A 14,572-nucleotide genomic window follows, 5' to 3' on the forward strand; every position below is an offset into this window, starting at 1 on the left:
ATTGAGCAGAGTTCCATGTGCTATACAGTAGGTCCTTACTGGTTATCCATTCTAAATATAGCAGTGTGTACATGCTCACCCCAAACTCCCTATCCCTCCCGCTCTGGCAACCATAAATCCGTTCTCTAAGTCAGTGAATCTCTCTCTGTTTTGTAAGTTTATTTGTAGCATTTCTTTTTAGATTCCACATATAAGGAATGCCATAAGATATTTCTCCTTCTCTGTCTGACTTAAACTTCAGTCAGTATGACAATCTCTCGGTCCATCTGTGTTGGTGCAAATGGCATAATTTCACTGTATGCTTTGAGGAAGGGATCTGAGTAGTCACTGAGCAGTGCCCGTGTTGATGGCTTGTTTCTCTCACACTTTGGCTCATTATTGCAGGAGCAGACAGTCCTGCATGTAAGGGACAAGGATGCATAGAAGGGAAAGAGCGGCAAGGAGTGCTTTCTCAGAGAGCCTTTCAAACCAGTTACCATTTTGGCAGATTATAATCTAACCAAGAATTATTTCCATAAGCGGTGGCTGTGAAAAAACCTTGTGGCCCCAGAAAATAATGTTTAACCAGCCATGTGGTTCATCTTATTAGCCTGAGGGGAAAATAACTCACCACCAAATTCTGCCATAGTGTAGATAGGATTGTTTGAAACCCAAATCAAAACATCTGCTGTTTTTCTACTGTGCGAACCTAATGCTTTGTCCTCTTAAAGCAGCAGCAGTCGTACAGCTGCTGTGCACTCTGTATCTCAGACCTTGACACCAGATAAGGGGGACATCTTCAGAGTTAATGAGCTATTAGGACAGTCTTTCCTGTCAATTAACTGGTAGAATAATGAGATCAAATGAGCACTGTCCTTAAAAACACCCAGACTTGTATTTTCTCAGAAGAGTGTCTTTCTCTGCTGTTTTAGTTACATGAATAGACAGTTTAACATGAAAATAAAAACTGCACCTACAGCAGACGGAAGAGAGGTATACAGACGGGGTCCTATTTACTCAGGGTTCACAGGTTTTCCTCCTGAGAGGATGTAATGATATCATAACAACTGCTTTCACCTTGATTGTCCTAAAGACTGGCAGACAAATATTTAGGGGGTGAGCATGCTTTCTCATGTGAATACATGTATCATATCTAAAGTTTGAGCCAATCAAGGTATCAATCCTAAATTTGAATTAGTGGGCTCCAGACCATGGACCATCTAAGGATTTTGATTTTCCCCTGAATGTGATGAGAGGTTAGGGAAGGGTGTGACCAAAGCAGAGAGGGGACCATGGGGAAAGACCCCGAGATCAGAGGGCGGCCCATTGTAGGTACTACAGTGGTTGTAGCAGCAATAGATTTTTCATTGTGCGGACCAGAGTGGCAAATGGGTGAGAATCAGGTTGTCAGAGACCCAATATGTTGTGTTTAAGGGTTTTGCACTTGACCTTGGATACAAGGGAAACCATTGAGACTCAAGTGCGGGGGTAGCAATAAGATGAAATCTGGGTTTTAAGCTCACTTTGCCATGTGTGGGTTACAGGAGAGAGATGGAGTTTGAGTTCCAGCACGCCAGGCACCATTATTTAGTGACATATGCTTGCATATATATGTGAGTGTGTGTGTACATGTGTGTTCACTCAGTCCAACAACTGCAAATGAAGTGTTACCATTTACCCATTTCAGAGAAGAGGAGACTAAGCTGAAGGGAGGCAAACTGAGGTCCCATAGCTACTAGGTCATAGAGCAGAGATTGGAGCCCAAGGAGTCTTGGTTCTAGAGTCTATTTACTTAATCATTACATTGTTTTGCCTTTCATATTGTATTGCTGGGGTCATCATCATATTATTTTACTTGATAATTAATATAATTAATAGTATTCTAAATGCTACTAGTATTTTACTGGCTTAATGAACTTTTTCTTGGTATTCATACTCATAGGAATGAAATTAAAAATTATAATGAGCTAGAGTTTTCTGTAAAATATTCATCAAAAACTTTCAGGCTTCCCTGGTGGCTTAGTGGTAAAGAGTTCACCTGCCAATGCAGGAGACACGGATTCAATCCATGATCCAGGAAGATCCCACATGCCACAGAGCACTAAGTTCATGTGCCATTAACTACTGAACCTGTGCTCTAAAGGCTGGGAACCAAGACTGCTGAGCCTGCGTGCCCTAGAGCCCATGCTGTGCAACAAGAGAAGCTACCACAATGAAATGCCTGCACGCTGCAGCTAGAGAAAAGCCCGAGCAGTGATGAAGACCCAGCAGCCAAAAATTAAAATAAATAAAAATTTAAAAAAATTATTAAAAAGTTTCAAATTAAGTTTTCCAAATAGAGGTTTTTAAATGTCTTCTTGGTCAATGTTAACTTTCCTATGGGAATTTCTACTACACATTTCATGGTTGAGTGTTTCCAGAACCTTCAATGGAGACGTGTGAAAGTGGAGGGAATATAAAATCCCCAGATATTTTCCAGCCCACAGCTAACACTCAGCCAACTATAGGCAGAATCTTCCACTTTAGTGGAAAGTTAGAAAAGACGATATTACATGGAGAACTTTATGAAAGGCACAGCTCACTGACATCAAGGAGAATTAAATGCATTTGTGACCACACTTGATTTCCGGAAAAAAGAGAATCACCATTGGTGTCCAGCAGGACTATGGGTCCATCTAAGGCCTATGAGACAAGGAAGGTCAAGTGTACTGTTACTGAGTAACTCGAGACGATGTTTCAGAGATTTTGGTGGTTTTCAATCCTGGCTGCCGGTCAGAATCATCTGAGGAGCTTTTAAAAATTATCGGTGCCTGGACCCCCAAATAAGCGGGAGTGCACAGCCAGTAGGGCAGGGGTGAGGGTGTGTACACCGAGACAGCCATGTGGGCGCAGGCACTAGGGTTGCGTTATGAGCATCCTGCGATGCGTGCAGGCCTTCACGTGGGGAGCTCCTTGAGGACAAAGGAGAGACGTTTCCATTTATCTCTATATCACTCTTTAGCTGTAGAAGACGACAGAGGGTACCTTTTTTTAAAAAAAAAATTTTTTTAATTGAAAGTACAAATAGTACCATCCATTTAGTAGTTACCTAGATTTCTAAATTCTATGTAATTTTTAGAATATATGGAAAACCCATATTGTGCCAGGAATGAGCAAGGTAGCCACACCCTCTTCCCCTAAAATGAAGATTAAAACCAAAGTTTCTGCCTGCAGGAAACTTAGTCAAGTGGAAGAGAGAGAGAGAGAAGGTTAGGAGGAGGGAACTAAGAAGGAATCAACAGAAACAGCCGTTGTCTGAGTTAACCTGTTGTTAATCAGAGAGAAGGGTGACTGATGGTCGGGAATATTTAGGAATGGGATGGATTGATGGAGAGAAGGAGAGCGAGCGAGTCGTAAATGGTTTCCTCTTAGGTTTACATGATGAGAAAGGAAATCATTAAGACCAACTTACATCACATACTAGTTCTTACTGGAAATCATACAATTAAGAAACTGTAGAAGAGCATGTTTGTTTTTCATTTATTCTGTTTTTTAGTCTTGCCTTTATTAATGAGGAATGTTGACATAAACATAAAGCAGCACATTTTAATGATTATTGCTCATAGTGTGTTTTCTTTTTAAATTATTTTGCCTTTTAACATGTTTCTTATTACAGAGGCATGAGATTCTTTTCCAGGCCTTTTAGTGATTAGGAAATTTGCAATTCACAAGAGCACCAATTAGAGACTATTATAACCTGACGGGCACGACTCTGCCATTTGAGGAGAGCTCAGCTGACACTTTCAGAAACCGCAAAAAAATGTTAGTCTAAGAGCTCTGTGGCAGCAGTTTGGCCTTATAAGAATTCCACAGAGTTCGTTTGTAATAATATAGTTAGTTATTCCTTGGATTATAGTAACTCTGTAAGAGCCTTAGCACTCACCACCTTGGTCCTAACCCCCTTGGCACAGTGCACCCTAGAAAGAGAGGGTATTGGCTGGAGCCACATGGCTTGACCATCCCTGAGCTCGCCCTGGAGTCTGCAGAATCATACTCCCTGTTCAGAGCTGTTTTTTACCGTATCCCCCCAAGTTCAGTTTTAAGCATAATATATGATCAGAAAAATGAACGGGATTATTCAGAGTAATAATACACATTCTCACCATTACAACTACAGGGTTGGCCAAAAAAATTGTTTGGGTTTTTCATAAGCTGTTATGGAAAAAACCCAAATGAACTTTTGGGCCAACCCAATACATAGCCCCCTCTACCTTAGAGGGTTGTCAGTAAGATCCTTTGGTGCCTGCCTTTGCTTTGAGACGTGTCTATTGATTGAGCAACTAGAGCAGATAGGCAAGGATCTATCCTTTAAAATAAATTTTAACAAGTTCCATCGACCAGCTCACATCAGCTTGCTTTCTAACATGACGTTGGGAACTCCGGTGGGTTTTCTCACATCTTGTATTTAACTGAGCTTTCTTGTGGATGGATCCAGAACATCCTCCAACTAGATTTTCTTCTTATGCATTGAGTGTCTTGATACTGTGAATTTTTGGCTAGATTAATCTTTAATTAATTGATTAAGTATCAAATGATTTTTAAGACAAAATTAGGAGTCAACTTATATTTTCTTAGTCTAATTTTATAACCTTTGTACACAATTGGATTTTCAGTTGAAATCAGCCCTAGTATTGACATTTTGCTAAATGCCAAACATTAGCTCTTTGAATTGAGGGGGGACTCCAGCAAATGCTTCTCATTCATTCCCTAAACACTCCCATCAGCATCCATGTGTTAGGCCATCATCACACAGTCAGAAATGTGCCTCTTTGGAAGGACCTTTCAAAACAGCATAAAGCGAGAATAATTCTCAGTTTTGAGCCCCCTTGCCCAAGTTGGTACTCAAGAGGATCAGAAAGTTGATTAACCCAACTTAATTTAAAATTGTCTTATGGTAGTTATTTTATGGTAGTTATCAGATACAGTTCAGCTAGACAGCCGAAGCTTTGTCTATCAAGAATTTGGTTTTTTCCTTTGAACTTTTTATTTTATATTGGGGTATAGCTGATTAACACTGCTCTGATAGTTTCAGGTGAACAATGAAGGGACTCAGCCATACATATACATGTATCCGTTCTCCCCCAAACCCTCCTCCCATCCAGGCTGCCACGTAACATGGAGCAGCGTTCCCTGTGCTATATGGTAGCTGCTTGTTGGTTATCCGTTTTAAATATAGCAATGTGTACACCTCCCTCCGTTTCCCCCAGGCAACCATAATGATGACTTTGTTTTAAAAAATATGTAAAGCAGGGAAACAGGGAAAAGATAGGAAGAGCGGAGAGTCTGTCTCCGCCTCAGTCTGTGAGGAAGCCCGTTGCAGCCTGCCTTTCACGCCTCCACACAGTGTGGGCTTCACAGCCAGTCAGGCCCCAGTTGGAGCCCCAGCTGTCTCTCCTTCACCAGCGAACAAGGTAATTAGGGGATTTATGGGGATTCTGTGGCTGGTTGTTAGACCCTCCTCTCGGGGCCGTGGTGACAGCCGCCTGAGTCCTGGGATGAGCACCCGCCCCCCTCCCCTGCCCAGAGAAGGCCCTGGGAGAGCGCCTCCTCTTTCACACGTGCTGTCTCCACTCATCTCAGGCCACTGGCTAACATTTATCTTTTGGCATTCATTTCAAGCCATCCTGGAGATATCTCCAAAGAAGATGATAATGGTAATGAATGCTGAAGCACTAATATTTAGCAAGCCCCCTTGTATGTACCAGGCCCAGCAAGGACATTACATGCATTTTTAAAAATTTACTTTGTACAAGAACTCATGAGGCAGGGCACAGTTGAGGCTTATATATTAAACGTATTAGGGCTTAGTTCTGATTCCAAAGCACTGCATCCTGTTCCAAGGATCTCTTCTCGGAGTGTGAAATTCTGTCTCTACTGCCATCCAAAGCCTCCCAGGTGGCTCAGTGGTAAAGAACCTGTCTGCCAGTGCAAGAATGAGGGTTCTATCCTTGGCTTGGGAAGATCCCCTGGAGAAGGAAATGGCAACCCACTCCAGTATTCTTGCCTGGAGAATCCCATGGACAGATGAGCCTGGTGGGCTGTAGTCCATGGGGTTGCAGGAGAGTCAGACACAACCTAGCAACTGAAACAACAGAACAACAATCAGCCAGCACATACCTTGAGCTGGGTGCCGCTCTAAGCTCTTTCTATGTATTAACTGAATTAAGGTTCACTGTAACTTTCTGGAAGTCCTATTGATGCTCCCATTTTTCAGGTGAGAAAACCAAGGCACAGAGGGGCTCAGTAACCTGTCCACTTACACAAGGTCACAGAGTGTAAACTGGGTCTCAAACTCTGGTTCCTAAAGCCCCCAGCTGTCCTTCCCCTTTCACTTAAGCAGTTCTTAACACTTGTTTTAGGGTATAGTCTCAGACTAATCAATGAAAAGACAGCAATTCTCCTCACCTTAACCATCCCAGCTATTCTTTCTGCTTTTCCAGTAAACTTGCAGAATTCTTTTCCTTATCCTTGCTACAGTCCTTCTGAAGTAGTGATATGTTGACTATTTCATCCAAAGGCTAAACCAAGACTAACGCCTAAGCAAGGAAGAACAAATAGTGAATTCATTAACTGGGAATCTATTTACAATCCCCAAGGCTCATTGTGCGGGCAGTGATTCTATATCATTTAGAGTTGCTAATAAATGAAAGTCTTTGCATCTTTCCAAGCGTCTTGATATTTACCAGTCTCATATTTTACCATAGGAAGCGGCTTCAACAAGCATATTCATGTGTTGACAGTTCTAATTAATACAAGTAATTAGTCCTGACAGTAGAACTGTGAAAAGAAGACCCATTCATAAATTTGCTAATTATGTCACTCTGCTCAGAATTTAATTGCAGTCTAGTCTTTAATCATTTCTGTATATGGGCAAAAGGCCAGCTGACTAAATTCTTCAGACTTTTACATTTACCACTCGTAAAGGAATTTTGTCAAAATTAATTTACCATTGGAACATAACGGTCTGGTGTGCAGAAATGGCGAAGAACAGAGCTCCTTCTGCAGAGAAACAAACAGAATGGGAAAAGCCAGGCAAGGAAGGAGGGAGGGAGAGAGGAAGTCATCAAGAGCATCCACATCCTTTCTTACGTATCTACATCTACAAGGTTTTGTGAACTCATATTTCAGTGTTTTTCTAAAAAGTAAGGTAGTTTTATTTAGGCTGTTCATATGCTCATGGTACAGAAAATTTGAAGACAACTTGTTACCTGGATCCAAAGTTGAGCCCTCCTCTCTCTGATGTAAATAGCCTACTTTTCAAACAAGGACGTCTGTTCTAAAACAGGGTTTTTATAACTGAGCTCTATTGACCTCTTCTGTGTGTGTGCGTGCGCATGTGTGTGCTCAGTCACGTCTGACTCTTTGTGACCCTGTGGACTGTAACCTCCCAGGCTCCTCTGTCCATGCCCATGGGATTTCCCAGGCAAGATTATTAGAATGGATTGCCATTTCCCCCTCCAGGGGATCTTCCTGACCCAGAGATCCAACTCGCATCTCCTGTGTCTCTTGCATTGGCAGGCGGGTTCTTTTCCACTGTACCACTTTGTGAAAGTGTAAGTTGCTCAGTCCTGGAGAAGGAAATGGCACCCCACTCCAGTACTCTTGCCTGGAAAATCCCTTGGATGGAGGAGCCTGGTAGGCTACAGTCCATGGGGTTGCAGAGTCGGACATGACTGAGCGACTTCACTTCTTTTCCACTGTACCACTTTGTGAAAGTGTAAGTCAGTCAATCATGTCTGACTCTTTGTGACCCCATGAACTATACAGTCCATGGAATTCTCCAGTCCAGGATACTGGAGTGGGTAGCCTTTCCCTTCTCCAGGGGATCTTCCCAGCCCAGCAATCGAACTTGCATCTCCTGTGTCTCCTGCTTTGGCAGGCGGGTTCTTTACCACTGCACCACCTTTGGGGCTGGATAATTCCTTGTTGCAGTGGGGGTGGGGCCATCCTGTGCACCATGGGGTGTTGAGTAGCATCTGACTTCTTACCCACTCCATGCTTGTGCATCCTTCCTCCCAGTTGTGATGGCCAAAAATATCTCCAGACACTGCCATTGTTCCCTAGGTGGGCTAAATTGGTTGAGAACCACTGCACCAGAGTGTAAGTTTAGATGAAAAAAGAATCAGGTAAACTTGTGTATAGGATGCTTACATAGAAGCAGTTGTAGCAAAATCAATAAAGCACATCACTTAAAAACAATTTGGTAATATAAAATTCAGATGGAATGATGTTCCTTGAATTTCAGTACCTTCTTCAGTATCAAGTTCCCTCTGGTTCTCTTGGATTGTAAGTACAGTAGTGTTTAGTATTAATAGTAGAGTAGTTGTATCTAAAATCCTTTGCTGCTTGTGTTAGATACACTGGGCTCTTAGCTTTCGTGAATTTTAACATTTAGAGTTCTGACCACTTTAAGATGACCTTAAAGTTAAGGATACTCAGCTGCAGGTGTTCTTTGTTTTCAAGTTTATGAATTGCTCCCTTCTTGTCTTGCCTCCATCCAGTGCTTAGATGTCCAGTCCTTTGTTACTCTCTTACAAATACATTAATGCCCTTGCTGCTCAGCCCTTCGTCCACCTATATGCAAAAATCCTCAGACTTCAATGAGCCCAGCCACGGGGCATCTGGGACCCAGCATCTGGCAGCTGAGCTCGACTGGAGAATGTGACCCAACAGAGCAGACTGAGCCTGTTATAAATGACATCAACATCTACCCTGTCCTCGACCTCCCAGAGAAAATAGAATCCACCTATAGGTAACACCTTCGGCATCCCATCATGAAAACTACAAACCTACCTGCATCCACTCCCACACTTGTTCCTCCTGACAGCTGGGCAGGGAGGGCTCTTTCCTATTCTCAAAAGCTAGTCGTTCACCTGTCTTCTCTGCTCAGGAAAATCTGTTGTTACTGATTAACCCTCTGTCCATTCTGCCTTCAGCTTTTGAGTCTACCAGATCCTTCCTATCAACATGTCAGCCTACTCAAGTCTCTTTCCTCCCTCATCCCAAAGAGGAGGAGACAGGTCAACAACTCGACTGACTTTTATTCACCACCTTTCCTTTCCATTTACAGTCTCCAAAGTCTTCACTTTCACTCTGGATCTTCCCTCCACTTCTTCAGTCGTGCTGCTGCCCGCCGCCCCCCCTTACTCTAATGAAAGTTCCCCAGTGATCTCAATGTTGCTGAGGCCTGGAGACACTTTTCTTCCTTAGATGTACTTAATGTTACCCATCCACTCCTTGAAACCCTGCCTTTTTCCTCCAGTTCTCCTGATGCCCACCCTCCCAGCTATCCCACTGCTACTCTGCTCTGAACCTTTTTCTTGGTCTACTTTGCAGGCTTCCCCCATACTCCCAACCCCTACCACCACCCCCTGCCACCTTGGAATATCAGTTTCCCTAATGACTTTATTCTAGGTTTTCTTGTCTTCTCTTAAGCTTTAGTTACTATTTGTACTTCAAATTTATCTCCTCCACCCAGATCTCTTTCTGAAATCATAGGTAAATGAGCTCAAGGACATCTCACGTGCATCATGTACAAACCTGAATTTATGGTAGCTTTTCTACCTCCCCAGCTTGCTCCCCGTCAGGTGTTACCTCCTGGGTATTGGTCAGTAACCAGGTGATCTTGATGCTAACTCAAAATATGTCTCAAATCCACATCCACTAGTCTGGGCCACTGTTATGACGGGACTGTAGGAGGTCAGGGCAAAGAGGTGTAAGAGCCAGATCCCATAGGGCCTTTCAGGCCATTGAAGGCCTTCAGTTTTTCTCTTGATGAGATGGGAGCCATTAGAGGGTTTTGAGCACAGGAGTATCATAATAATTTAACTTGATTTTGTAAAGGGTCACTGGGGCTATTGTGTTGAAAATAGTCTGTGGGGTGGCATAGTGGGTTGATTGGTGACCCCCCCCAAGAGATATATTCACCCACAGCCTCAGAATATGACTGTATTTAGAGTAAGCCTCTTTGCAGATGTAATAAAGTAACAAGGTGATATCATCCTGATTGGGTCCATTGGGACCTAAACCCAATGAACATGAGTTTGAGTAAACTCCGGGAGTTGACAATGGACTGGGAGGCCTGGCGTGCTGCAGTCCATGGGGTCTCGAAGAGTCGGACATGACTGAGGGACTGAACTGAACTGAAACCCAGTGACAGCTGTTCTGATGAGTTAGTCAAGAAGAAGATAGACACAGAGGAAGAGGCACAAGTGGAGACAGAGGCAGAGGGGAACAGCAGGAAGACCAGTTAGGGTCCTGCTGCAGTCATTCAGGCAAGGGAGGGCCACTGCCCCGATTCTGGTGGTAGCCGTGGAGGAGTGCAGAGTGGTCAGCTTCTGGATATGTTTTGAAGGCAGAGTGGAAGCATCTCTGACAGAGTGGTGGTGATTATGAGAGGAAGAGAAGTGAAGGGGGAATAACATTTTTGGCTGAAGGCATTGAAAAGTTGGCGTTCCCATTAACCTGAACACACAGAGAAGGTTTGCAGGGGTAAAAATAGAGCTCAGTCTTGGACCTGGAGAGAGTGACAGGCTTATGAGAGTTCCACGTGGGGGTGGAGTAGGTGGTTCAGTATGAGATTAGATGACAGGTATGGTCTGGAAGTATCAGCACGATGTAAATATTTAAATTCGTGAACATAGATGGAATCACCAGGGGAGTGAATATCAATGGAGAAGATCAAGGACTGAGCCTTGGGGGTCTCCAACATTAAGGGGTTGAAGAGAAAAGGAGGTACCAGCAAAGGAGAGTGAGAAGAAGGAACCAGTGAAGCAGGGTGAAAAAACAGAGAAAAAGAGAGCAGGTGGTCCTAGAGCTGCGGTCCCCAGCCTCTGGGATCTAATGCTTGATGATCTGAGGTGGAACTGATGGGAATAATAATAGAAATAAAGTGCACAGTAAATTTAACACTTTGTGTGTGCTATGTGCGTGCTTAGTCACTCAATTGTGTCTTACTCTGCGATGCCATGGATTGTAGCCCACCAGGCTCCTCTGTCCATGGGATTCTTCAGGCAAGAACACTGGAGTGGGTTGCCATGCCCTCCTCCAGAGAATCTTCCCAACCCAGGGATCAAACCCAGGTCAACCCACATTGCAGGCAGATTTTTTACCAACTGAGCCATCAGAATCATCCCCCCAAACCCCCTGCTTCCCTGGTCTGTGAAAAAATTGCCTTCCACGAAACTGGTCTCTGGTGCCAAAAAAGGTTGGGGACCACTATCCTCGAAGACAAGTTTTTCTAGGAGGAAAGAGCGTTTTTCTGTGCTAGGTGCCCTGGTGGTCCTGGGTAGACGAGGACTGAGAAATGACCCGTGGGTTTAGCAATGCCGAGGTTAGTGGTAGCCTTGACAGGAGCTGTTTCAGGATGTGAACAGTTCCTGGTGTGATACAAACCCTGCTATTGTCCCTTGTTCCACCAGAGTCGAAAGCCCTGAGCTTCTAAAAGCTTTGAGTTTCTTAATCATCCCCCACCCCTAACAAAGAGTAAAGAGAAGGACCCTGATGACTCACATAAGCTCCATTACTACTGTGGGATTCCTCAGCCTTAAGTAGTATTAAATATATAAATTCCTGATGCTACTCATCCTAAGCGACAGAGAATCAATCGCCCATGTGAGAAGTGGCCTAACCACAAAGTAACATTTGCCTTTGGTGTGGACCATCTCACCTTGTGCTTTTTCAGTGTAAGGCCAATAATGGAAATTCCTAATCTCCCCGCTGTAGTACATGACCGTATATAGAGGGGTTTCTCCTCAGGGTCCTGCTCAGTGGCTCTAGAGCAGCACCATCTTATAGAAGTTTCCACAGTGATGGACATGGCCTTTTATCTTCTGTGTCCAAAATGGTAGCTGCTAGCCACATGTGCTGAGTGCTTGGAATGTAGTTAGTACAACTAAGACACTGTATTTTTAAGTTTACTTAATTTTAATTCATTTAAATGTGAAAATAGCCATGTGTCTTGGGTGAGACCCAAGAGTCTGTAGTTCAACAGGCCCTGTAGGTGATTCTCTTACACACTGAACAGAATGGTTTCCCGTGTTTAGAGCTGGGCTCCACCTCTAAAATTCCTGACTTAACGGGTTTGGGGATGAGGTGTGAGAATTTGGGCTTCCCAAGTGGCTCAGTGATAAAGAATCCACCTGCCAATGCAGGAGACACAGGCTTAATCCTTGGGTCAGGAAGATCCCCTGGAGGAGGAATTGGCAACCCACTACAGTTTTCTTGCCTGAAAAATTCCTTGGACAGTGGAGTCTGGTGGGCTGCACTCCATGGGGTCGCACAGAGTCGGACATGACTGAGGCTGTCACACAGTAAGCCCTTGACTTGTTAAGAGATTCCCAGGTAATGCTCAGAAGCTGAACCAGAGATGACTTTGAGAACCTGATATACCAAATAGGCCTTCTCTTTGTGAGGTGACCCCAGATCCCCAAGAGTCAGTTCCATAAATGCCATGTAACAAATACTTTGCAGGATATCCCGAGTGTACCCTATGAACTTTATGAAAATCTTTTTAGCTATTTTCTCATGATCCAGTAATGAGCAGTGCCTGACTCATTGAGGAGCTCACAGTTCTGGGAACTGAACCAGCAAGTCTGCAGTCTGTAGGACAGGCCTTCAGGAAGGGTGGCTGAAGCTCCAGTTCTTCAGTGGAATTTCTTCTTTGTCCAGGAAACCTCAGCTTTGCTCTTCGCGGTTTTCGGCTAATTCAGTCAGGTCCGCCTGGATTTACTAGGATGGTCTCCCTTGAAGTCAACTGATTAGAGACATAATGACATAAAGGATCATAGCTTGAAAGATGTGGTATTTGTTCTGCTTCTTGAAGAATGGGAGAGTCTAGTCAGTGAGGACTAAGGGAATGGATATTCTAGAGAAAAATGAGCAATAAAAGGTGCCAGGGCAGGAAAGTACAATTGGTATTTGCAGAGTGGCCAGTTGTTGCTGTATGATCTTTCACTGAATCTCCCTTTCTTCATCTAAAAAAAATGGGTTAAATGCTTGTCATAACTGTCCCCCAAAATGGAACGAGGTTGTGTTTGAGGGTGCATTTTGGAAACCATAAACACTATTTGATCTCTAGTAAAGAAGGCAGAACGCCAAAGAATTGATGCCTTCGAACTGTGGTTCTGGAGAAGACTCCTGAAAGTCCCTTGGACAGCAAGAGCAAACCAATCAATCTTAAGGGAGATCAAACCAGTCAGTCTTAAGGGAGATCAACCCTGAATATTCACTGAAAAGACTGATGCTGAAGCTCCAGTATTTTGGTCATCTGATGTGAACAGACAACTATTTGGAAGAGTCCCTGATGCTGGGAAAGATCCAGGGCGGAAAGAGAAGAGGCCATCAGAGGATGAGAGGGCTGGATGGCATCACTGATGCAGTGAACATGAACTTGGGCAAACTCCAGGAGATGGTGAGGGACAGGGAGGCCCGGCGTGCTGCAGTCCATGGGGTCGCACAGAGTTAGACACGACTGGGAGACTGAACAACAACAGCAGCAGCAACGCACAATGAACACTCAGATACTGTATAGCAGTGTTAGTGGCAGTAGTGTTGGTGTATAAGTTTGTGTGGTGAAGAAAAAAAAGGTTTGGGCAGTAAAAAAGAGCCTGATTCTTGTGGGCTTTGTCAAAAATAATGCTTGTTTGGGGAGAAAAGAGTAAAGGTTGGACAAAAAGTTTGTTCATGGTTTTGCATTACAGCACACGGAAAAACCCAAATGAACTTTTTGGCCAACCCAATAGTTTCAATTGGATTAATAGGAAATAAAAATGTCCCTACATATGCAGTCCCACCTGATTGCCACAAAGGTGTGGTAGCCATTTGATCAGCACCTAAGATAACTCAACATTTTTTACACAAGTAGACCTTAGGCCTCTATTTTTGATGCTTGAGATATTAAAGGTAAGGGAGAGTCATTTATTATACAATTATTGAAGAGTTTGCCTAAATAGGGAGAGAGAGTTAAATCATTTCCAAGAAAGTTGTTCCCAGGCAATGGCCCTTGTAGCCAGTTGACCTGGTCATCCAAGAGAGCAGGTGGGGGTAGGGGGATACCAGAGTGACTGCCATTTGCAAACTTCTTTATTCTGTCCCCCACCCCCCAAGCTCTGCTCTACAAACCAAGCTAATTTTGCCAAGCCAATTTCCCCTTAATTTTTAAAGCCCTATGCATTTTGGATGAAATTTAATCCACATGTTCCTCCTGAGTCTCTTATGCCCAAGCCACAAAAACGTTATTTATAAAATGTGATTCCATGTTTGAAGCCACCGTAAAGTGTTTTTAGTAGATTTTCGTTCTTCGTCATGCAAATTTTTTCTCGTTTTGTTTTCTTGTTTTATTTAAACTCATTGTATATGATCCTAACACACATCCTGTGGTGAGACACAAAGGGAATCTTCAAGCCAGAAGGAGGGTCTATTCTAACACAGGTGAAGCAGCCAGGTTCTACTTGCACAAGTTTGTAACTATTATCCCTCTTCAGTTTGTTATGTTGTGTCCTGGACTCCTTTTCACCCGGGCACACCCTACCCCAGCCTTCTCCTACCCTGCTCC

The 14,572-nt window shown here is 43.6% G+C and overlaps 1 protein-coding gene and 1 long non-coding RNA gene across 20 annotated transcripts in view; one reads left to right on the forward strand and one right to left on the reverse strand.

Annotated features, from left to right (window-relative positions):
- RHBDD1 (rhomboid domain containing 1) overlaps positions 1 to 14,572 on the forward strand; it is a 208,775-nt gene that overhangs the window by 94,152 nt on the left and 100,051 nt on the right. Inside the window, exon 8 of one of the 19 annotated variants that reach the window (XM_055573627.1) lies at positions 2,123 to 2,275. The exons of 16 other annotated variants lie outside the window; for them this stretch is intronic. In XM_055573627.1, coding sequence (XP_055429602.1) covers positions 2,123 to 2,217 — 95 coding nt within the window. In that variant the 3' untranslated portion in view covers positions 2,218 to 2,275. 2 more of the 19 variants (XM_055573625.1, XM_055573629.1) reach the window with 2 other exon arrangements.
- On the reverse strand, positions 5,969 to 7,022 carry LOC129646835 (uncharacterized). The gene is made up of 3 exons (XR_008712192.1): positions 6,966 to 7,022; positions 6,424 to 6,554; positions 5,969 to 6,100 (listed from the first exon to the last, which is right to left on the reverse strand). It is a non-coding gene; the product is annotated as an uncharacterized LOC129646835 (long non-coding RNA).

Source organism: Bubalus kerabau, chromosome 3, assembly GCF_029407905.1.
Source record: "Bubalus kerabau isolate K-KA32 ecotype Philippines breed swamp buffalo chromosome 3, PCC_UOA_SB_1v2, whole genome shotgun sequence".
NCBI classification, from domain to species: Eukaryota; Metazoa; Chordata; class Mammalia; order Artiodactyla; family Bovidae; genus Bubalus; species Bubalus kerabau.